This window comes from Dioscorea cayenensis, chromosome 26 (genome assembly GCF_009730915.1).
Source record: "Dioscorea cayenensis subsp. rotundata cultivar TDr96_F1 chromosome 26, TDr96_F1_v2_PseudoChromosome.rev07_lg8_w22 25.fasta, whole genome shotgun sequence".
NCBI classification, from domain to species: Eukaryota; Viridiplantae; Streptophyta; class Magnoliopsida; order Dioscoreales; family Dioscoreaceae; genus Dioscorea; species Dioscorea cayenensis.
This window is the reverse complement of record NC_052496.1, coordinates 806,866-831,263: the sequence shown is the minus strand read 5'-3', so window position 1 is coordinate 831,263 and position 24,398 is coordinate 806,866. Positions and strand designations below refer to the sequence as shown.

Sequence of the window (24,398 nt, the reverse complement as noted above, 5' to 3'; positions counted from 1 at the left end):
CATTAAGCTACATGCAGTGCTTATATTCGTTGCTTTCCATTGAGTTATGGATAGCCTCACATGCCTGGTTTCTTCCCGGCTTGGCTTCTCCTGCTTTAAACGTATTGGGGATTATCACACATCATCCTCTTTGCTTTTCTCAAGGAGTGGCAGCTCCAGCAAGTCCAACAATCTTGTTGGAAGCCTCTCATTAAGCTCTAATAGAGCTTTAGGCATGAATCTATTATATATATATATATATATATTACCTTGTTTTCTTGCTAAAAAATTATCATTTAGCATGTGCATGCTTCAGAGTTTTTCCATTTTGGTTTTTTCTTTAGCAGACTTTTGTTTTCTTATTTTATACTTACAGGTTGTCAATATATTGATGTCTCTTTTAATTTTTTTCATTTTACCAATAAATTTTTGGTCCATTAATATTAGTCATCTAAGAGGAGTGTTCGTGTTCTTATTGAGAAAATATATTCGAATCTTAGTCTCTGCATGTGGGGTGATGGCACAGATGATTAATTAAGATATTAACTCCTTACATGTACACATTTTTGACATGGCTTATCCATATTCGTAAAAAAATTACATTCTTACTGTACCTGGAATTGAATTATGCTTTTATTTTGCCATTTTTGCTCTACCTGTACAAACAAAATGATTACATCAACACAAAGGAGTAGGCATCAAATAAGCATTTAATAAATGATCTCACATTTATTTGTTTTCCTATATATATATATATATATATATATATATATATATATGCTTTCCTCAAGATTTACATGGAAGTCTATTTTATTATTTATTGTAACTCAAGTTGCACGTGTAGGTAATATGGTCCCTAAATATACAAGGGAAGCACAAGAATTCTTAACATCTGAGAAATTTGAACTACCAGAATGTAACAACCCCAGCAAGGTAAACTTTACTAGCTGCTTCCAAAAACCCAAGCCACAACTGTATTATATTCACAAGGAAGCTTACGATAAATTCATGCGTACATATATAAACTATGAGACCACACGTAATTGTAATTATATTGTTGCAGCCAAACAGCAGTGAAGAAAGGATGGGCACATTGATAATGAAAATCAAAGAAAAGTTTGAACTGATGAATGATGGGGAGATAAGCCCATCAGCTTATGACACAGCATGGATTGCCAGGATACCATCATTAGATAACCCAAAGAAGCCCCAGTATCCAATGACTCTGAAGTGGATTATTGAGAACCAGAACAAAGATGGCTCATGGGGAGAACCCAGTTTTTTCTTGCTCTATGACAGGCTTGTGTGCACTCTTGCATGTGTTCTTGCACTCAAGAAATGGGAAGCAGGAGAAGAGCAGGTTGCCAAAGGACTTCACTTCTTAAGGCTTTGTGTTTTAGATCTTGACAAGGAAACAGCTAATCTCATGACAGCTGGTTTTGAAATCATCTTCCCTTCAATGCTCAATGAAGCTAAGAACATCAGACTTGCACTTCCTTATGACCTCCTTTGTCTTGAGAAGATTCACATTATGAGGGAGAAGAAAATTAAAAGGCAAGTTATTTAATCCACACACACACACACACACACACACACACACACACACACACACACACACACACACATATCTATATATTTGTGGTGTTAATTGTATGTAATGGAGCACTTGCATTGGCAGGATCCCTTTGGACGTGTTGCATTCAGTTCATACTACATTGCTACACTCCCTGGAAGCACTGCAAGACGTGGTCCAATGGGATAAGATTATGAAGCTGCAGTGTGGAAATGGGAGTTTCCTTAATTCACCCTCAGCCACTGCTGCAGCTTACATGATGACTGGTGACACCAAGTGTTTAGAGTTCCTGACATTTATTGTCAACCATTTTGGTGATCACGGTAATTCAACTGACTAAAAAAATTATTCACCTATCTCAAACAGTACTGTTAATTTATACAATCCTGAAGTCATGATTCTGTTCTTACCACCAGCTCCTTGCGTATATCCTATTGACATTTTTGATCGCATTTGGATGGTTGATACAATTCAGAGACTGGGCATTGATCGCCATTTCAGTGAAGAAATTTCTGATGTTCTTGATTATGTGTACAGGTTTGGCCACATGTACTGTTCAACTGATGGAATGGATTAGGATTAACATTTGTTTGGGATGTTGGTATTTGCAACTAATGCAGGAACAATGGCAAACGAGGCGTGCCCTGGGGAAGAGACATTACACTCCCTGATATCGATGACACATGCATGGCCCTTCGGTTAATGAGAATGCATGGTTATCCCATTTCTCCAGGTAAACTTTTTTCTTTGCAATGACACAATAATCAATCATGTCTTAATTAGTTACATCTTATGCATAAACAGATGTCCTGGAGCTCTTCAAAGATGACAATGGAAATTTCATATGCTTCCCTGGAGAGACACATCAAGGGGTTTCAGATATGTTTAACTTGTGTAGATTGTCTCAGATTTCATTCCCTGGAGAGAGAATTTTAAGAGAGGCCAAGGCCTTTGCAGAGGACTATCTCAAATCTTGTGCACAACACAACCTAGTGGAAGATAAGTGGTCTTTAAGGAAATCCTTAAAGGAAGAGGTGAATTTATATCTATATTACTATATGTATATTTATATATATACAGACCTTAACTTAATTTCCTCAATCTAATGTTTTCTACTTGTTCATTAATAAAAGATTAACCATGTTATGCAAAATCCGTGGATAAAGAGCCTTCAGAGACTTGATGTAAGAGAGTACATTAAGCACTATGGTGAGAATGATGTATGGTTGGGCAAGTCTGTATACCGGTAATTAGCTTAGAGTGCATGCATTCCAATGGAACTAATAAGCAGTAATATATGCAAATCATAGTTACACCTCTGACAAACTAAATAAACATGTTCTTATCAGAATTTCCAATGTCAATAATCCCATTTATATGGAACTTGCCAAGTTAGACTACAACATGCTGCAGAGAATGTACCACAAAGAGATGAATTTTATTCTTCGGTGAGTGTTGTTCTCTTTGAGAACAACAGAGTTCTTCCTATATGTCAGTGATTTTACACCATATGCATCTTGTAATACAATGTCTGTATTAGCAGATGGCGGGAAAATTGTGACTTTGATGAATCTTTAGTGTCGTCTGTATTTCCTAAGAAGGTGTATTATGCTATCGCCGCAGCAGTTTACGAGCCAGAATATGCCGCGTGTAGATCAGCCTATGCAAAGATCAACTGTATTGAGAACATCCTGAGAGATCTTTTTGAGAGACATGAATACCTTCACGAATTGAGACTATTTTGTCAAGCAGTTGAACAGTAAGCAACTTCAAATTTCCGCTAAAAATAAATAATTATACAATATTAGAATAAGCTTTAGTACTGTTTTTGCAGATGGAATCAATCGCTTGCGTGTAGTCTCCCATTTAAACTGAAGGGATTATTCATGGCAATGCATGACACGTTGAATGACCTGGCAATCCAGGCTAGCAATGCACAAGGAAGGGACATTTTTCCATACTTACATGACATGGTAAGTAATACTGAGACAAAATACCGAAATGAAAAGCCTTCCGTTCCCTTCCCTTCAACACGGTTATGATATTTAAGGGGTTTAATTTTATCATTGGTGTGGCGCACAGAGAGTGAAGCAGGCTGAGGCATACATGAGGAACAGGGAATTGAGAGAGGACGATAAGCTGATGCAGTCAATGAGCTTCGAGGAATACATGGAACACAAGAAAGAAGTGAGTGGTGTGGGCATGAGAGTTGTTCCTGCCATGTTTCTCATGGGGAAGCAACTTCAGGATCATACTCTTCAATGCCTGGACAGCCGCTCCAAGTTCCATGACAAGATGGCCCTGTTCTTAAGCCTGTTGGATGATGTCACAAAACACAAGGTGTATATTATATCGTTAACTGTGATTATCATTACAAATAGTTTTTCTGATCTTAATAATGTTAATTATTTTAGAATAAAAAGAATGATGATGAAGAGATGATGACAAGGAGAAGAGTAGGACTTGCAGTAGAGTACTACATGAAGGGAAAGAAATGCAATGAAGCAGAGGCAGTGGGCAATATAGAAGAGATGATGAAGGAGATGGTTGAGGAGTTGGTACACGAGTATCTGAAGCCAAGTAAAGTGCCTCGCCGTTTTCGCAGGCTCATGTTCGAGCACGCCAAGATCACTAACTTCAATGGATTTATCACTGAGACTTGTTCTGCAGCAGCAACAACTGCAAATCAGATGCTTACCACGGCAATGGAGACTCCAGTTTGAACACAAGCGCACACAAATGACAATGAGTGTGCAATTATTCAAATAAATTAATAATACTTTTTATTTTTCCCATCCACCTCTCCGGTGGATGGGTAGTCTTTGTCTACTCAGTTCCGGTTTATTTTAATTTTTGTGCTCTTGTTATTGCTTTGTTTCATTAACTTTTTGCTTTGTTGCTTCTTCTGTGGATAGAAAGTGATGAGTGTATATTGTTCATTTATTTTATATCTATTTGTATACTCATTGGCATACATTAGAACCATAGTGTGGAATTCAATTCTAAATATTGTGTGTTTTGCATTAATAGACTTAGGGTAGTGCTTAAAGGCGAGAGAGATCCAAAAGAAACAATTTATACCGAAAACGATAAAGTTGGAGCTTTCTCGGCATCATTAAAACTAGAAAAAAGCAAACTGGATGGCTTACGGGCAACTTATGGTTGGTTTTAATTACGGCTGTAAGTATAGTCCAGAAGACCTTGTGGGCATATTTATGCCCGTAAGGAGGATTTAGAGTCAATTCAAAGGATCTTACGGGCAAGGCTTTCTCCCGTAAGGATGCCTGTAAGGACCATCCAGAGGAGTTTACAATCACAATGTACGTCTGTAAGGGAAGTCACAATAAGTAGACAACGAAACTTACTGTTCAGTGCTTACAGTCGTAAGCTGGACAGTAACATATTCAGAAGACTTTACGAATGAGACTTACTGCCGTAAGCGTTCCCGTAAGGCTTGCGACTATCTTCTCCAGCTCTTTTATGGCCTATCTCTTACAACCATCCTTCACCTTGAATTTTCATCTGCCATTCCCAACCTTCACCTTGAATTTTCCACGTTGGACGTCCAGCTTGACAAAATGAAGGAGGAATTCTTGAAAGAGACCGGCAGAACATGCTCCGACTTTGATGTTACTGTGGCTGTATTATTGCAGTGCAGGACAAGAGCTATTAATCCAGACCATGCAGAAACACTAGATTTCCATCTTATTTGTCCTTCTAATGCAAGACCATTACTGCATGAGCTGATTCCTGGCTATGAAGGTTACTATGGTAACTGCACTTACCGCGCACTAGTTACAGCTCCGGCTTCCAAGATCATGCAGGCATCAGTGACTGACATTGTTGGGTGGATTCTTGATGCTAAGGAGAAGATTTCTGAAAAATTTTGGAAATGGTTAGATGGAGAACATTCAGATAAGAGCATCATTGCAAGTGCCTCTAACTATAAAACCATTGTGGTAACTGATATGGACAAGTTGGGGAGTAAAGATGTGAACTATGGATGGGGTCCACCTGTTCAAAGTGGGATGCTGAGATATAGTGACCACATGGTTTTCTGTGTGGTTGATAGTTCGCTTAAGATTGAGGGTGGTGTTAGAATTTCTGGAAGACTTGTTAGAGAGGAGCATTTGCAGGCTTTCCGTGATGAGATTAATAAAGTTTGTAATTAGCGCATTTGAAGGCTTTCTGTGTGGTTGATAGTTCGCTTAAAATTGATATGTGTACCTTAAAATTGATAGTTCGCTCTAGGGTATATACCATACCCTAGAGGCTAGAGCACAACCTCCTATATTTATATATTTATATTTAGTTCTACAAATCAAATACATAAATATTTATTACAAAATTTTTCTAAAGCTTTTGCAGTTGATGGGCTTAGGCACAAACCATTAATGTGGACAAAATTAATGCTCTACAAATCAGTTTTCAGCTTTTTATTATTATTATTTTTATTTTTATTTTTATTTTTATTTGAGGTGAATAAATATATTTATTAAAAATGTACAAGCTAAATCAAACGATAGACATGGGTGGAAAAAAAAAACAATATGCCCAACAAGATGTGGGGAAAAGTGCAGTACAAAGAGAGTTTTTTTTTTATTTTTAATTATTCTTTTTGGTGTTGTTTATAATCATATTAATGCAGAGCACGGTAGCTGAGATGACAGTAGATTATTTATTTCAAGGAACTCGCATGATCATTCTTCAGCAGTAACTAAAGGAACACAAAATAATTAACAATGCTGATTGAGAAAGATAAAATAAAAAAATTCTTATCAAAATCACAACAAGTGGGTACGATGGATGGGTTGAAGTAAGTGGCATCCAGCACATAAAGCAAGCACCTGGACCCCACATTCAATGTACCCCAACCTTGATTTTCAAGCATATATATCATATATGCAGCAAAACAAAACAAAAAACAAAAAAAACATTAATTCACAAACATGATGAAACCCGGCGAAATAACAACACCTTTAGTGACCAAACCTGCAGCACCAGCGGCCGGGCAGCTGGTGAGACCCAGCGAACCAACACCATCCCACATCCTTCTTTTGTCATCAATCGACACACTTCCACCATTCAGGTACTACACTGACACCCTGCACGTCTTCATGCATGGCCGTGAGCCAGCAAAGGTGATAAGAAGAGCCATTTCTAGAGCTCTAGTCTTCTACTACCCTCTCGCCGGAAGGCTTGTTCACTCCGGCGATGATGACCTGAGGATTGCTTGCACTGGGGATGGTGTCTACTTTGTTGAAGCTCAAGCTAAATGTAAACTAGAAGACGTCAACTTCCTTCAGCGTCCTCTGATGATTCCCATAGATGACCTCCTTCCTTATCTTCCTCATCCTCAAGAACCAGCTCCCCCATTGTTCATGATTCAGGTTATATAGAACTAAACACCACTATTCTTTTGTTTCTCTTAATTATATATATATATATATATATATATTAATTTGTGGTCACACATCAATTAGCCTTTGATGTTTCATTAATTATATGATAATAAGTGATTAGGTGACGGAGTTTAAATGCGGTGGATTTGCTGTGGGTACCAGATACAACCACATGATCACTGACGGTGTTGGGTTAGGCCAAATCCTACAAGCGGTGGGTGAGATGGCAAGAGGTCTGACTCGACCAACAATTGACCCAATTTGGCAACGTGATGTCATCCCAATCCCAACCAAAACCCCACAACACCATTCCCAGGTGTCACCACCACCTTTCACACGCCTTAACTTCAACCTTGAGGATACCATCCTAGACATTCCCCAAGACCACATTGACCATTTAATAAACCAAGTTACAAAGGAAACAGGAATAAAATGTACAACGTTTGATGTGCTAGCAGCTAAACTATGGCAAAGCCGAACAAGAGCCATCAACTTTGATCCACAGGTTCCAGTTATTTTCAGCTTCACAGCAAACATACGTCCATTGTTGCACGCCCTTAAACAAGGTGATGATCTTTTATATATATATATATATATATGTATATCTTATTTTTTATGGACCTTTAATTAGTACTAGTGTACAACAACAGGTGGCTACTACGGCAACTGCGTGTACATGCCGTATGTCACGGTGAGCAGCGAAAGGGTGAAGCGAGCGCCGATAAGCGAGCTTGTGAGCTTGATCCAAGACAAGAAAGAGAACCTACGAGTTGAGTTCATGAAATGGACGAAGGGTGAGCTTGAGCAGGACCCATATGAGGTGAGAAACACGTACGCCCTGATGCATGTCACGGATTGGAGGAACGTTGGCTTCTCGGATGTGGATTTTGGTTGGGGCTCGGAAATGCACAGTGGAGTTGGCACTATGATTGACTATGTGGTCATTGGTTTCTTGACTCGACCACCTGCGAGTTCAAGTGGCGCGCGCGTCACTGCGCGCTTTGTTATGAAGGAGCATCTTGCTGCGTTTCATGATGAGATGATGAGTTTCTAATTCTTAGTTATAAATTATAATCCACGGTCATGAACCATGATTCATTAATGTATTGGAGTACGTACGTTATATATATTGAACAACTTAATTTTTTTCCTGTCTGTCAAATAGATATATATATATTTGCAAACAAGAGCTAATCAGAACACACTTCACAGCAGTCAGTAATATTCCTAGACAGATATCCACAATGTTCAGGAAACATCCAGGTTAACGGACATCGGTGATTGGATATCGATAAGCCGCTCTATGGTTTGTAGCTGATCATAAGGTGCTATCTGCATGACATTATTGTGCATGATTAATAATTAATTCCTATATATTCAAGTTGTGTTCTAAAAGCATAATGATAGTGCTTGATATATAGATGGTAAGACGATTGAGTTCACCTGGCTAAACCCATCTGGCCAAGTGATTGAAACTGCATAGTTTCCCATTGGTCTTATATCTTCTGGCTCGATGTCTTCTGGAACATCGCCATATTGTAGTTTTTGCTCACCAGTCCATTCATCCTGTTTTGAAGTGGATATTGGATATTCATTACATGCTTAGACAAAATATATATAGAGAAAAACAGAGGACATGGACACCTCACCAGGCCATTCATCTTGTTTTGGAGTGGGTACTCATAACACAGTTAAGAAAATATATAGGAAAAAAAAAAAGAACAAAACAGATGACATGGACACCTCTATGTACAGAGACGGCGCCAAAAGGCCTCATAATTTATTGGAGAACAAAATGCATCTAGTTGGTGGCTACTTCTATATATGGCTTCTCTTCTAGAATGATCTTTATGTTTCTGACAAAATCACTATGCAACTTGCAGATTGAAAGGCGTAGTTATAGCAACTATAACAGCATAGCTTAACAAGAAAACTGTGTCATTTAATACTTCGTCACTAGAAAGTATGTGCATGGATACAGGTATTTTTTTGCCAACAAGATGCAACAGAGAATAATGATTTTTACAGAATAATGTTCTTGGCACCCATTGAGAATACATTTATATATAAAACTATGAGCTTTTTATGCCTTTCTATAAATAGGTCCTGATTTAAGCTGAAAGATACTCTCAACTAAAACAGAGAACTTCTTACAAGATGCTATACTCACCACACTCTGAGCAGACCGATCATTCCTTCTCACCGTTGCAGGGTGAAGTAAGAATTCCTCATCTGAATCAGGAACTTTCACTCTGATTGCTCTTATAGTTTTATCATAGGTTACAGCTGTCGACACTGAAAATTTGAAGGGAAAAAAAAAAAGATTTATATGTAAATGGGAAGATCATTAAGAGTTCACATGCAGCGGTCCAAATATTTCCTGCACAGCATGGACCTCTGGAAGATGGTTCACTGATAGCAGTTAAAGATAAGACATTCTCTAACAGCCAAATGAAAGAAAAGTCCAGCTGACTGGTTATTTTCTAGGAAAACAACAAAGCAAGAAGTTCCTTTATTGAATGAAGACCTACATGTCTCACAAGTCAGTGTCACAGTGGAGTTGGGCATTAAGGAGCAACTTACAGAATAGATAGCAAATCGAAATGATGGCTTCCAAAAGAAAAAAAGAAAAGTAATATTCAAGTCAATGGAGTTCTAGACTTTCACTAAAATCAAGCAATTCACGCCATTATCTATAACGTCCATGAAAATAATAAAGCAGTAAAGGAATGATCAATGGCTACAAAATCACTATAAAAAGTGTAATAAAACCTTCTATCATCGAATTCAAAAGTTCAAAACAAGTCCAGTAATAAAGATATTAAAATTTTAAAATAAAATATACAACTACAATTTCATTGCAAAGAATAACATGCAGCAAATTCAATGAGGAAACTATACTTTAGGGAACGAAATTCCAGGCAAAATATTGATCACCTTGTTGGCGAATTTTAGCACATTGTTGAACGACACAAACACCAAGATTTTGAAATGTTTTGGCTACTTCACTGAGAGGATCAGCAACCACTTCAGGCATTCCAGAATCTCCTGATGCTGATAACTGTCACAAAACAATCACTTTCATATGAGTTATAATTTCCTGCAGAAAATTATTTGATAATCTAACATAATAATTCAAGAAATTCAATATAAGATACTTCAAAATGCACACAGTAGAACACAGTGCCATCTTTATTTTTTTATTTTTTATTTCAAAATCAGAGCCCTTATAAACATTAAAAGATGAATCTAAAATAGAATTAGAATTCAAAAATAGATAATTAGGGCTTTTTTAATCCATTGTAGTAGAGAAGTGAGTTACTGTCCATGAGCTAAATCAATTTATACATGTCGAAATCAAATGGCAGACTACAGAATAAGGATGTACATCATAGAACATAAGGTGGAACATACAGTTGGTTTGATTGGAAGATCAAAGAGATTTGGTATCCCAAACTGCTTCACGACCTGCATAAATTGGAACAAATTCTGATTATGGAACTATAGAAAATCAGATCGGAAATGAAAGTCTAAACATTTAGCCATTCACATGCCTGAGCACCAGAACCTTTACCAAAGGGGTAATACCGTTTACCATCACCATCAAAATAGCACATGTTCTCCACTACAGCCACACAAGGAACCTATAGACAGACAAATGATCAAAATGATCAACACTTGTCCCAGATGTTTGTATCAATACAACTCAAACAAAAAATATAAATTAAGTTATTCAAACACAGTCACCCATACATTGATCTGGAATATGGACAGGCCACTAATAACTAGGGTACAAGGCTATAATGCTTTTAAACCTAATTTGTTACGTAAACAAGCAAGAGCAACCATATCCATCAAGTTGACACAGAATGGAGAACTACCAGTAAGTATTTATGTTTACACAAGGTAGTGGTTTTATTAAAAGTAACTTCAATAAATATTGAATGCTATATCATGCATCTACCATCTACTGAAGAACAAACCTTAAGCTTTGAAAACATACGAACTCCTTTCGCAACATCAATGAACGCTAGCTTTTGAGGAGTGGTCACAATCACAGCTGCAGTCAAGGGAGCTATCTGAAATTTGATTATATATTCATCATTCAAGAGAAGATGACACTGAACAGGCTCACATGATAGATATCAATCGAAAATGATAGGAAAAGCTAAACCTGGCATAATGTAAGCTGGATGTCACCCGTCCCTGGAGGCATATCAATAAGAAGATAGTCTAGCTCTCCCCTGTATGGTGCAGAAGCATGGACTTTACCATCAGAGGGCCATGATTTCTTTGCATACAACTTTTAACCCACTACATGAAAACCTCCGGAAAAGATTCATGTTACTTCCATGATCTGTCCCACAGTTTTGAAGAGTAGGCCACACAGATCAATTTTATCAATTTTGTTTGTGCACTTTAGAACAGGACCCAAATGGTATAAAACATGGGATGACGTTCATATAAATAAAATGGTAAGCACGAGGAAAATTTTAAAAATCCAACTTGATGATCAGCGCCTTGTTTCCTTTTAGAACTTACGACATATTTGTATACGTTGTGAATTATTAAGATTTACACGGTGTAGAAAGCACTTTTCAAGAGAACTTTAAATTAGACATACCACTCAGTAGTAGTGAGTAGTTGATTGATTACTCCTGAAACCATTGGACCTCGCATTATAGCACGCCCTTGTCCAGCGAATCCAAAAGAAACTAATTTGACACCCAAGTACTCAGTTGGGATAATAGTCTTTGTAGCTGGGTTCTAAAGGGCAACTGCTTCAAGATCATTAGAACAAAATTTGCGACAAACAAGAAATGAGTTTTAGCTAAAAACATACCATTTCCAACAATCGGTTTTCAGGGGAAACCATTGTTGGCAAACTTGGACCATATACATCAGCATCAAATATGCCAACTCTAGCACCCATTCCAGCTAAAGTGTATGCAAGGTTTACAGCAACTGTAGATTTTCCAACACCTCCCTGCGTATTTTATATCAAATTAAGGTCTTAAAAATGTAACCATAAAAAAAATGGATAGATTTCTTGGTAAGTAACAAGAAAAGTAACAGCATAATCTAATTTGTCATGAAACTCATTCATCAATATTCAGAACAAATTATTACTTAAAGATTATTTTAGCATTTTTATGCTCTAAAACGTGAGAAAATTTGATGGGGTTTCACCTTGCAACTTGAAACTGCTATGATATTTGAAATAGACTGTAATCCCATTGGAAGCTCCCCCGCATAAGCTGTTCTTGCAGGTTGCGCAGACATTGTCACATTGACATTTTTAACCCACGGGAGTGCAGCCACAACTTTGTTTGCCTTCTTTTCAAACTGGAGGGAAACACAAGATTAGAAACACATTTTAGACAATGAAATCAGAGGCAGAACAAACTGGTGTTATTCTGCACCTCATTCTACAGATCAAAATTTCGGAAAAAGAAATTTCTTTTCGAGACATTTCCCCTGTTTTAATAATCTGGCATCAAATTCATATACAAACCACCAATTGTGGTGCATCTATCGTTGTCAAGAGAGAAAAAAGTTCATATCTTGAAACAAAGTGTTTCACCTTGTTTTCACCCAAAAAAAATGTTGCAGTTCAATAACCTCCTTCTTTTTCTTTTTCTGGGTTGGTTTATGAACCACACAATAGCTGAAGACAATCTAGAGATAGAAACATAAAAACTAAAAACCAAAACCCAGCACCAATTACCTCATCCTTGATTGGGCATGCCGGTGTTGTAAGCTCCAAGCGGAACGAAACCTGACACGGAGAAAGGAAACATTTAGAATTGGGCTAAACTTTATACACACGCACACACACATGTAGAATCTCAGTTACCTCTTGTAAACTTTCATCAATGTTCAGGTCCTTGACAAAGCCACAGGAAACAATATCAGTTCCAAAATCCGGGTCAATAATCTGGGACAGAGCATTCAAAACATCATTCTTTGCTGTATCAACTGACAGTACTGGAGTTCCAGCTGCAAAACAAACATGAGAAACAAAACTTTTCTTTTTATTCTCCATAAGTTTGAGGAAAAAAGAGAAGAAAAAGGATATATGAAATGGAAAACCTTGAAGAGAAGCAGGTCTGGTGAAGACCGAGCTCCTTGAAGTCAGTGGCCGAGTGAATTGCTCATTGGGATGAGTTTTAGTGAAACGAGCAGAACCAGTAGATAGAAATGAAGGTTTCTTTGTAACTGAATTCATGGAAAGAATAGTGAGAGAAGAAGAAGGCCACCATTAAGAGTTGATAAGAGAGATTAGAGTACCTTCGAAGGATGGAGATCTGCTCGATATTGGAAGTGGGAAATCGGGAGGACTACGAAGAAGCTGCATTTCCACAAAGAGAGACCGAGAGACAGAGAGAAAGAGAGAAGAAGAAGAAGAAGAAGATGATGATGAATCGATGATGATGATGGAACGAGGCGAGGGATGTTAGGAGCCATAGATTTCATTGTTTCCCATATCTATACTATATCCAATAAGCATTCTTTGCTAGCTTTTGTTTATTGTTTATTTTTTATTTTATTTTTTTATTTTATTTTATTTTTTGATAAAGTGGATAATATTGTTTATTAATCTACATTATTTCTCGATTTTTTTAAAAAAAATTACATTTTCTATATATATATATATATTTTTTTCTTTTTCTTTTTGTGCCACTTTGATCTTTTCTGATTGTTAAGTAAATGTTGACAGATCAATAATTTTTAAAAATTATCAACGCAATACCAACAATCCAGTAGTTTATTGATAACCGAATATCTATTAAAACTCTATAGTTCAAATAATTAATGATGACATATTTTTTAAAGTGCAAGTAATAATTATATATATGAATGATCTCAACTCCATTGTGTATACTTGCCCTACCTCACTTGCTTCGACACACTTAACTTAGTTTAAAAAATATATATATATTTCAACACAATACCATTATGTTGAAAGATAATTCAAACCCTCCACCACCTTATCTCAATTCTTCGGTGTGAAATAGACCAGTTCGGTAGTTTGCAAGGTTACCTTTAGCATAGAGTAAAGTAGTTCAATAGTCGATAGATTACAAGATTCATACCCTTCAAGTTATAAATTCAAATTCCATCTCGCAATATTTTTTATTTTTTATTTTTTGGTTGGGAGAAAAAGGAATCGAAAACACTTCTAATTCGAAACCAAACATGAAATTTAGGAATAGTGAAAGTTTTTTTTATTTATTCGCACGTCATGTATATTCATTTTTTGTTAGACAAAAAAATAATAATAATAATTAACTAATAATAATATAATATTATGGGGAATAAATGTTCAATTTTGTATGGGTTTTAAATAGGAGCTCCTTGAACATTAATGCTGCTTATATGATCATATCCACTGCACTTGATTTATTGAACAACTGAACTGGGCCGCAATTAGCACTTGAACATTAGGAGAAAAACCGGGGCGCAAATAACAAACTGAGAGAGCACCACTCACTGCATTATAGTCTTTACTCATAAAAGCCAAAATACTAGACAACATTATATATGATTTCTGAACCACAAAGCAGTCTTACTGCAAACAAACAAACACATCCACAATTGGGGAAAATGAGAGGAAAAAAAAAAACACATGCACTGGCATGTGTTTTCTTTGGAAAAACACTTCTTAGTTCTCCTATCCAGGTTCTATCCGTCACAAGCTTCCACCACAACTAGATGAAAACTGCAAGATGAACAATGGCAAATCATATGCATCTGTTTGAATTGTATCATTAAAATTGTATATTGAAACAAAATGATGAGTTGAACACCCACCGAAAATCAAACAACAGAATGCCACCAACCCCAGCTGTCAAGATGGTTATGGATCCCGCATCGATCACAGCAAGAGAAGGCGTTACACATAACTGGTACAAGTTGAAATCATAATAAAAGATGAATGTTAATCACTAGGTGTTGTTCCATAATAGCCATGCGATGAGCACAGAGACCAGAAGATTAAACGAACAAAAAGATGGAACATCAAGGAACTAAACCAAAAAACCAGTTCTCATGTCATTTCCATAATAACACAGGCAGTGCTTTCTGTTTTAACTTTAACTTTCAAAACAGTAAACATAATGAAGACAATAAGATGAAACTCGGCAATAAAAAAGGAAAGAAGAAATGCTTCTTGGGAAAAAAAGACATAATTTGCATATACCTAGAATATCTTGGAGCGAAAACAACCCAGAGTGTTCCAGATTGGAAGCTGAATTATCACAAAGGGCTAGGTCATGGGCCTGAATAAAGAATAAGTGCCCTTGTAAGTTCTAGCATATGACAGCTCTGTCACTAGAGTAGATAATCTTCAACCCACTGACCTTAAGCACTAGTTCATAAACTCCATCTTCATGTATTTCATTGGCCAAAGCTCATCTCTGAGTATCTATCACAATGCAAAAAGGCAACAAATGTGAATCAGTACATAGAAAAATTAATCAATTGCAACATGCGTGAAATCAAAAATCATGCAAACAAACTAGTGCTGATGTTAAAAGTTCACATACCTGCGAGGCTTATTCTTTTGGCGCTGCCCATATTCATCACTTACAGTTTCTGTACAATAAATGATCAAATATATTAATATATACATGCAAATATACATACATATATGCACATAATATATACATATATATACCATGCCAAATAAATTCAAGAAACAAGGAAAAAGCAAAAGTTTGTTCACATCTTAAAAGAACAGGAAGGCATTAACAATACCAGATCCTTCAGGTTGCTTCCATGTGTCAGCAGGTTTGTTCACACTAGACTCCCTGCTCAGACAAAAATTGGCCAAGTGAGAGTGAGTGAGAGAGAGACAGAGAGACAGAGACAGAGAGACAGAGAGAGAGAGACCCTTAATTTCAAAAGAAGACACAAAATCATTTTAAGAATAAGCATAGAAACAAACACACACACACACACACACACACACAGAACTAATTCAATAACTTACTCCATCAAAGACCAAGAAAGATGTAAAAATCAACTTCAAATTAACATTTATTTGATAGTTGATGAAGCAACAAACATTACATCGCAAAACAAATCTATGAGCTAAAAATCTGATAAAGTTAAAAAGACAATAAGCTGCATTAATAATAGCAGCAGAGTCCAACTTACCGAGAAGCAACAGAAGAAGACTGTCCAGAAGAGCGGGTAAAGTAAGTACTATCCAGAGCAATGTAAGGTGAACCATAGGATGCTCCTAAAGCCCCAGAAGCACCAGCAAGTAGTGGGACCCTAGAATTAACAAGGGAAAACAGTCAACCATCAAAACATGTCCAACAATGCTAAAGAAAAAAAATGAGCAAAAGGGGGAAAAAATTAAAAGGATCTGTTAGTGATTGAAAACTGTTTCCTCCCATTGTTTTATGAAGATATGAAGATACTTTCACTCTTACACATTTCAATGCACAAAGTGGAAAACATTATTATAAACAAATAATTTAATTCAAGTTTGGGTTAAAAACAAAAGTAATCACTTTCCACATTAATACAGCAATTAGCTAATTAAAGATAATAGCCAGTTGCAGAGAAAACACAGCTGAAATCCTAGAACTCCATAGGGAAAAAGTCTCTTCATGATTGATTTTATGGACAAACTATGTTTATTGTCATTGCACTAAATGTATGTGTTTCTCTTCTACAAGTTGTGTGCTCAACCACCAACAACTATGAGAGATCAATAATCAACTAAACATAATGAAGAAGGAAACTAGCTTACCAAGTCATCTCTGAATTCCCAAACCCAAGCTGAGGTTGGGCCACATATCCTGGAAGTGCCATACCAACAGCAGGAATGCCACCATGGTGCTGGCTACCAAATTGCATAACTGCAAAAGCAACCAAAATTTAAGAAAAAAAATGTTATTAGCACATAAACACTCATGTTTTAAAATTGAAATAATACATAAAGGAACCAGCTATTGGCAACACTTAAGTCTAGAACTTCAAGTGGAAGATTTCAAACTTGAAGAGGAAATCCGGTTTGAAAATTAGTTTCCACATTCACCAACTCTCATAATTCAAGACATGAATAAAAAGAAAGTAGGTTCCAAAAAGAGAAGAAGAAGAAGAAATAAACAACACCAGACCTGGCAATAGTGCTGGAGTGCCAGGGAAGCCTTGATCACCATGGACAAGACCCATAGCTCCACTTCCTCCTATAACCTGATTTCCATTATACAGTAACGCTCCTTGGTTTCCGGTTTTTCCCTTAGCAACCAGTGCAGTTTTGGATTTACTTGCTCCAAGAGGAGACTCGGTCTCTCCAACTTCAGATAAACCTGGCAATGTTTGACTGACAGATGAAGTTTGAGATCCACTGCTGGGTCGTGACCCCAGCTGCTGAGTTGAAACTCTTAATGCAGGCTGATCTGGCATAGAACCAGGACGCTGCAAAAAATTAGAGGATTGTGTCTGTGTAGCAACCCTAGCAGCTTGGTTAATCGATGACATTGGATGTTTATTAAGTGGTGCACTAATGGTTAGACCCCTCCCTTGAACAACAGAATGTGAAGATTGAGCAGCACTGATCAGTGGTAGTGAAGACCCTGATAAATGAGAATTGGCCAATGGTTTACCAACAAGGCGGTTAGAGTCATCCATATACAACCTATCATGGTTAAGAGACTCCATGGTCGCTTTTCCTCTTGGTATTGAACCAGGTTGTGGGGCTGAAAAGTTCTCATGCAGATGCATAGGAGATGAAAGAGTTTTGCTGCTAGTTCCGAGTTGTCCGTCCCTTTTATGAGCAATAGGGATGTCTTGACTGGAAGAGCCCGAGGGATAAAATGGTGGTGAGGCAGAACTTAAGCTGGAGGCAAACACTTGCTTGTTGGGAATGACTGGTTCAGATTGTGCGTTTGATGAATGTAACATTTGTCTCCCTGCGCCAGTCTTCACTGTCTGCTCTTGAGGCTTTGCAGCTCTGCAAAAGGCAAATAATAATAAAATCAATATTTTGTGGAGTGAGGGTATAAGAAAAAAAAACATACAGCAAAAAAAGTCCCACAGTCCAAGTCCAACATAAAGGACATCCAAGTCCCCTCTTAACCAAAGTATTAACATTCTTGGGAAGAAAAATAGTTACTCGAAATTATGCATTGTGAGCAAGAAATGGATAACTCACTGCTTGTATTGAATTCTGTGATTCGTACTGTCACTCTTCAAGAGTGTATCATATCGTCTTGGCCCTCTTCCCCTTACAGTTCTGAATGCTCGATTTTGGTTGTTTTCATCATTGAAAGCCTGAGGCTTTTTTTCCCGAACATAACCACGACCAGCACCTCTTGTTCTTCTGCTGCCACGACCTCTAAAACGCCCTCTAGGCATTCTCTTTTCCTAACATTCAAGTAAGAATGCACATTTTAAAACTATGGGTTTGATAAAGAACAACCAAATACACCACATAACAGCAAAACAGAGGTATGGACTAATGGGTAAGCAGTAAGGACTATAAAAGGATAAAAGTTCACCAGAACTCACCTCATCATCTTGCAAATTCATCTCTTCAAATCTATCATGCACCCAGGCCCGCTCATCTTTCGATTCCCACAGCTTCCGCCCAGCATATAGTCTCCTGAATGAAGAGTGTTATAAGTGTAGAAAATTAGTTCTCAAATAAGTAAATAAAAATCATAGACAAACCATAACTCAAGTTAGCAACAGTTCAAATTAATAATGAATATTAATGCAAGAAAAGATAAAATAACAAGCATATGAACTACATGATTCAGAAAAAAATTATAAGATTAAACATGAGGATGTTTATTGCACATTACCGATCTAAGGGAGATGGAAGACTACACAACTACCATCACAAAAAATGTGGAAGCTGCTGCTTCCTAGATAAACCATACCTATAGCACTCTACAGGATAATAACAAACCACCAACAGCATTGAATGAAACTGAAGAAGAACAATATACAACATCATCAACCTACGCTAGCCAATATGTGATCACTTGAGAAGAAAACAAACAAGAGAAGAGAAGAGGAGAGAGAGGGAGAGAGAGAGAGAGAGAGAGAGAGAGAGAGAGAGAGAGAGGCCTGCACTATACACAGCTTAGTTCCCCATTTGATCAAGTGATATCCTAGATTAGGCAATTGAGACATCAATCAAATGACCAATTCAAATCAATAACAGACAGGGCTACCCGCTTCAGACTAGGAAGCCAACTCAGTCCAATGACAAACCATTCCTCAAAGAATAATGCAACTGAAAACCACATCAACACCAGTTCTATTTCACCGCATCACAGGGTAAAGAGGAACTAAAGCGACTTAGCATCCATAACTCTACTTCTAATGGTTAAAACACCCACTGCCTGACCTACAAGGTAAACAACAAACGCAAGGGCAAGTGCTAGTGTCACATAACTTGATGACCTTCAAGCCCATACAACTAACTACAGCTATATCATAATTGTAAGGAATGTTATTCCAGCTGATGGTTCTGACCAGAGCCCTGTTGAAAACTCAATATCATAAAGTGGATAAATTTATAACAATTGAGACTAGACAGACTAGTTGATAACCTCAAAGAGATTCACCTAAGCACTTTATCATATGCATAACTGCTCGAATTCCACAACAACCACATTGGAAACCCCTAGGTATATCACAGAGAGTAATTAAGAATCCAATAACATATCATAAAGTGAATAAATTTATAACCGAGACTAGACAAGCTTGTACGAAACCTCAAGACCATTCATCTAATCATCTAAGAAGATGCAAAAGTGCTCAATTTCCACAAAAAATAAAACCACATAAAGGAGAACAATTGAGAACTCATTCTAGGGCCCAAAAATACAGCAATGAGCGACTCCAACACCATGGAAAGAATAAAGAACATGAAAATCACCTGTGGCGCCCGCGGCCATTCTCCTGAAACCGGTCATCGTGCATATAGAAAGCCCCAGCCTTTGGGACGGCAAACGGCTCGCTAGCCTTCTTCTCGTCTTCGCCCCCTTCTGCCTCCCCTTCCTCCCCTTCTCCTCCTTCTTCCCCTTCCACCTGATCGTTTCTCCGATACTCTAATGATTCCCCTCCAGTCTCCTGCGCCGTCTCAGCACTGCTCCTTCCTTCCCCAACAACACCATTGGCGCCATCTTCAACCCCGGCTTCCTCTCCAAGTTCTTCCTCTCCTGCACCTTCTAGCTCCTCCTCCTCCTCCTCCTCCTCCTCAGACCCAAACTCACCCTCATCATCATCCTCGTAGACCGGAGCCCCACCCTCTCCATCCGACTCACCATCAGATCCAACCACCCTCCTAGTCACCCGCTCCCCCGCATCCGATCCTTCACCCTCCTCATCATCGCTCGCCTCCCGCCGCCGCATCGCCACTGGACGCAACGTCTCTTCCGGATCACTCTCATAATCCGATTCCTCTCCCTCTACCGCCATACCCAAGCCCAAACACCCCAATTCCACCAAAAACTCAAACCCTAATCCCGAATACCAGACAAAATCGAAGGATAATTCAAGATCTAGGGTTACCAACAGAGATGTAGAAGCGATCTATGGATCGCCAGTGTCGGAGATTGAGAGATATTTTGGTAGCGAGAGAAAAATCGGGGCGCGCTGATAATGAGATGGCGAGCGGAATCCCTGCACTCGTACGTTTTTTTATTATTACTCAGTTTGCAACTTTGCACTCCCCCCCCTTCGTAATCCTTATTATCAAAACACCAGACCCTTCTCTGCCTTTTATTATTTATTTATTTATTTATATTTGTTTTAAAAATATTAAAATTTTATTCCTATTCTAACTCGATTCTCGCGTATAAATCATACTTTAAATGATTGATTGAATTTACTTTTTTGGAGTGAAAATTACAAGGATTTGACTGGATTTTGAATTAATGACGATTAGATTTTTTTTTTTGAATTATTATCTTTTGACAAGGATAACTGGATAAGTATTATATAGTTTTATTTAATTAAATTTTGAAATTTTAAAATTTATTTATTAGCCCGACAGAATAATGATTAATATTATTATGAAATAATAATGACAACATTATGGAGTAAATTATTGTACTTGTTGACAAAAATTTTAAACGTAAAGCACGATGATTAGCATATAAAAATAAAATAAAATAAAATAAAAAACACCACAACACAGAGCATGTGATTAATTTTATCCCAAAAGAGTTTACCCTGGTACAATCTCTTCTCTCATCACAAGCTCATAGCTCAAAGCTATGAACAAATGCTTGTGAGTTGTAAGACAGTATATTTCAATTACACTAATCAGTATTGTAGTAAATTTACCTACATATGAAAGCCGGAATAGCTGACCACTCTCCTTTGTTTCTTAAACAAATGGAGGGGGGGAATAATTAGAATTACATTGCAATAAAGAGCTTCAACAAAAAAGATAGAACAAATTAAGCTGCCTTTCATTTCATACACCCTTTTTCTTCTTCTTCTGCTCAGAAGACTTGAGTTTCCTCCACTTGAGAAGAATTTGATATGAAAGACCAGAGAAAACCATGAACACACTACCCCACTGAACAAAGGAGAGGGGATTACCACTTAGAAGGCTGGACACCACAATGCTGACGAACTTTCTGGTGGTAGTGATGGTAGTGTTTGCAAGGGAACCAAATCTGCTGATGGTCAAAAATATGAAATTCTGTCCAACTGCACCACACAGGCAGAACATGAGGATGTCCCATGCTGCTTCTGGATGTTCTTTGCAGAAACTCACAGCCTCATAACCACTTGCATTAGGCCAACCAAACATGAAGAGAACGTTGTAGATGGTTCCCCATAGGTTCATTCCCAGCATTATGTCCCAGGCACTTGTCTTTGGATACCTGTGTAGAAGAATTCAAGAGAGTTTTTTTTTTTTTTCAGATTTTGTTATTTCTGTTCGGTTTGACATTATTCGGGTGGTTTAAAACTTGACATTACCGTGCTGATATAGAATCCTGAGTTGCATTTGTGAAACCATCAAACGCCAAGTTCAGGAAGCACAGCCCGTAACCAAGGGGAGCATTTGGATGAGCAAGCTTGCTAATGGTTTTTGAGCTTGTCTACAAAATTAGGTTAAACATTTCAGTAAGAGCTTATTACTAAAGCAATCAATCTAGCATTTAAAAACTAGATTGCAACTAAGGGTATCTAATAGCAAAGTACAGTTTCTATCAGCAATGAAAGTGTCACTGCAGACCCTCTTTAAATATCCAAAATTGATGAGAGCTATTTACCTTTGACAGTGCAAAGACTGAGACTCCTCCCGCAACCAGGAAAGTGCATAAATACTCAGAAAAGGTGTATTTAATACCATAAACAAGTGCACCCATCAGCATAACTGCAAAAAGATCAAGTATTCATGAATTTGTCAGGGTGACTATCAATCTAATCACTTCCCTAAACAATGAAGCACAAGTGATTCTATTCATATACAGCATGAATAAAAATCTAAACTTCATATTTTTATGAAATAGGCAATGCATGTTAGCTGAAAGTAAATCACTTAAGTCGAGCATTTATTCTGAGATAGTGCCAACATCCTAGCCACTGATGGAGAATTAATACCAAATTCAGAGCAACTGACTGGGAAAATATTACAAAGGGCAGATATTGTTGGCAGCTTGACATTATGTAAATGGTGGTAATGAACTCCAGAAGGAAAAGCACAGTTTGTATATTAAACAATGAAGGCCATCCTGACCCCACATTGACAAGACTACATATTTCACAAGCTAATTGATATATATCAGCAAAAGCTAAAAATTTTCTTAATCACCATTTACATGAGGAAGTATCAAGCTGAGATTCAATTGCCATGCGTTAGGGATAAAAACATTTAGAGGGGAGAGAAGACAAGTTTAAGAAAAGCAAAAAAAAATTATACAAAAAATATGTCCTGCATAAAATGTGATGGTGGTACTACAAAAGAAGTGTAAAGCTACTTCTGTTGCGTTATGTGATTAAATAGACTAAGTAACGGATTAACATGACAGTCACCCCTCATGATGATGAAACATTAATAGGGAGGCCTAAACTGCTTGGAAGCAACAACGAGATATGGAAAATGGGAAAGGCCCAAACGCAGTAGGCAATGAAAACAAACATGGTAAATAAGTACTAAAGAACTCTTCCACATCTTACAGCAGCTTGCCAAAAAAAGCTAAAAAAAACATTTTTTTCTTAAAATAAGACATATATTAAAGGAATGCAAAATCATAAATTGATCACAAACAGACAATTGTATGAGCAATCGAATAAGCATTCAAAAGATCAAACAGAGGAGCGGATGCATTTTGAATAGAATCAGGGTCTAATAAATGGAGTTTAAAACAGATTGTGTTCATACTAAAACTAGATGCAACACCTGCTATGATAAATATCTCAAGTTTGTCACAAAAACTCTGATTGAACTCCACAAAACAATACTATGGTAAATAAAACCAGCGAAAGGTAAAAGAGAAAACTTTGGCTTCCAAAGAACATAATTGGAAACAACAAGCTGATTCACAAAGGACAACACTTTTATTCAATAATTTAAATTATAAAGAAGAAGAAGACTCACCAGGAATCATTTTTGATGATTTCGCAAGAACCTGCATGCACAGAATGAGCAAAGCGAAAAAAAGAATCAGTAAAACTGATGTGCAAACTGATCATTTCACAGTCATGCATCAATGTTCAAGCAATGGATATGAACATTTGATCGGATCGAATGAATAGATAGAGATAGGGCAATGCCTGAGCAGGATAGCTAATATACTTCAAAGCTTCGATTCCCATCGCGGGACCAATCGTGTTGGTGATGCTCGCGCTCCAATAGCTCCACCACGGAGCTACCCCCGATGACGATCCCCTTGACCAAAGCTTCAGCACTGGTCCCAATCAAAATCACACCAAAAAAGAACATTGTCAGAAAACATAAAAACCCGAAATTTTTCTCAAATTTAAGCAGTTTCTATTCACCAAACTTACTAATCAACGACCAGACGAAACAAACCAAGTTCTGCGCGAGATTCAGGAAAGCTAAATGCTCGAACCGCTTGCCATCCGGCCCGAATCTCTTCGTGGACCTGAAGAAAAGGATAAAAAAAGATCAAAAACAATGAGAAAATCGGGAGCGAGGCTAGAAAAGAAGAGATCGAGAAATCAGAAGAGAAAACTCACACTGTTTCCTGGAGGACGCCCTGGGTGATGTAGGCGGACCAGATGCCGGCTATGCAGAAGGAAAGGACGAGGACCCGGCCAACGCCGCCGCGATACTCCATTCCGATGGACTCCGCCGGAGAAATACTAGCTCCGGCGATCACCGGCGAGATAGAGAGAAGAAGGGCGGGGAATGGATTTGAGGGAAAGCTTCGAAGACGCGGAATAAATTTAGTCTTGGGAAACGGTTTGTAGGAATTGGATTCGGGAGG

At 37.6% G+C, this 24,398-nt stretch overlaps 6 protein-coding genes across 6 annotated transcripts; 3 read left to right on the top strand and 3 right to left on the bottom strand.

Annotated features, from left to right (window-relative positions):
- Nucleotides 1-828: 828 nt before the first annotated feature.
- Nucleotides 829-4,338, top strand: LOC120253209 (bifunctional abietadiene synthase, chloroplastic-like). The gene is made up of 12 exons (XM_039261535.1): nucleotides 829-912; nucleotides 1,043-1,533; nucleotides 1,658-1,875; nucleotides 1,969-2,089; nucleotides 2,173-2,285; nucleotides 2,357-2,586; nucleotides 2,686-2,798; nucleotides 2,902-3,000; nucleotides 3,096-3,311; nucleotides 3,387-3,525; nucleotides 3,635-3,892; nucleotides 3,967-4,338. The coding sequence occupies exons 1-12, from the start codon at nucleotides 829-831 to the stop codon at nucleotides 4,273-4,275; spliced, it is 2,391 nt and encodes a 796-aa protein (XP_039117469.1). The 3' UTR covers nucleotides 4,276-4,338.
- A 494-nt stretch (nucleotides 4,339-4,832) lies between these two features.
- Nucleotides 4,833-5,724, top strand: LOC120253208 (acyl transferase 7-like). Its single transcript, XM_039261534.1, has 2 exons — nucleotides 4,833-4,872; nucleotides 4,934-5,724. The coding sequence occupies exons 1-2, from the start codon at nucleotides 4,833-4,835 to the stop codon at nucleotides 5,722-5,724; spliced, it is 831 nt and encodes a 276-aa protein (XP_039117468.1).
- Nucleotides 5,725-6,290: 566 nt separating this feature from the next.
- LOC120253091 (myricetin 3-O-glucosyl 1,2-rhamnoside 6'-O-caffeoyltransferase AT2-like) lies at nucleotides 6,291-8,103 on the top strand. The gene is made up of 3 exons (XM_039261364.1): nucleotides 6,291-6,942; nucleotides 7,076-7,520; nucleotides 7,605-8,103. Exons 1-3 carry the CDS (start codon nucleotides 6,502-6,504, stop codon nucleotides 8,006-8,008), a joined length of 1,290 nt encoding a protein of 429 aa, XP_039117298.1. The 5' UTR covers nucleotides 6,291-6,501; the 3' UTR covers nucleotides 8,009-8,103.
- LOC120253090 (fe-S cluster assembly factor HCF101, chloroplastic) lies at nucleotides 8,061-13,435 on the bottom strand. Its single transcript, XM_039261363.1, has 15 exons — nucleotides 13,246-13,435; nucleotides 13,048-13,173; nucleotides 12,812-12,954; nucleotides 12,683-12,733; nucleotides 12,145-12,300; nucleotides 11,798-11,941; nucleotides 11,579-11,721; nucleotides 11,129-11,198; nucleotides 10,938-11,033; nucleotides 10,509-10,598; nucleotides 10,369-10,422; nucleotides 9,892-10,015; nucleotides 9,125-9,249; nucleotides 8,398-8,520; nucleotides 8,061-8,286 (listed from the first exon to the last, which is right to left on the bottom strand). The coding sequence occupies exons 1-15, from the start codon at nucleotides 13,310-13,312 to the stop codon at nucleotides 8,203-8,205; spliced, it is 1,596 nt and encodes a 531-aa protein (XP_039117297.1). The 5' UTR covers nucleotides 13,313-13,435; the 3' UTR covers nucleotides 8,061-8,202.
- Nucleotides 13,436-14,423: 988 nt separating this feature from the next.
- LOC120253089 (protein MLN51 homolog) lies at nucleotides 14,424-20,651 on the bottom strand. The gene is made up of 12 exons (XM_039261362.1): nucleotides 19,865-20,651; nucleotides 18,484-18,577; nucleotides 18,128-18,339; nucleotides 17,091-17,926; nucleotides 16,721-16,829; nucleotides 16,117-16,236; nucleotides 15,715-15,767; nucleotides 15,504-15,552; nucleotides 15,318-15,382; nucleotides 15,158-15,236; nucleotides 14,770-14,861; nucleotides 14,424-14,677 (listed from the first exon to the last, which is right to left on the bottom strand). The coding sequence occupies exons 1-9, from the start codon at nucleotides 20,404-20,406 to the stop codon at nucleotides 15,355-15,357; spliced, it is 2,043 nt and encodes a 680-aa protein (XP_039117296.1). The 5' UTR covers nucleotides 20,407-20,651; the 3' UTR covers nucleotides 14,424-14,677; nucleotides 14,770-14,861; nucleotides 15,158-15,236; nucleotides 15,318-15,354.
- A 456-nt stretch (nucleotides 20,652-21,107) lies between these two features.
- LOC120253192 (UDP-galactose/UDP-glucose transporter 3-like) lies at nucleotides 21,108-24,335 on the bottom strand. Its single transcript, XM_039261514.1, has 7 exons — nucleotides 24,148-24,335; nucleotides 23,956-24,053; nucleotides 23,722-23,855; nucleotides 23,546-23,576; nucleotides 22,218-22,321; nucleotides 21,922-22,043; nucleotides 21,108-21,824 (listed from the first exon to the last, which is right to left on the bottom strand). Exons 1-7 carry the CDS (start codon nucleotides 24,246-24,248, stop codon nucleotides 21,410-21,412), a joined length of 1,005 nt encoding a protein of 334 aa, XP_039117448.1. The 5' UTR covers nucleotides 24,249-24,335; the 3' UTR covers nucleotides 21,108-21,409.
- Between the last annotated feature and the right edge of the window lie 63 nt (nucleotides 24,336-24,398).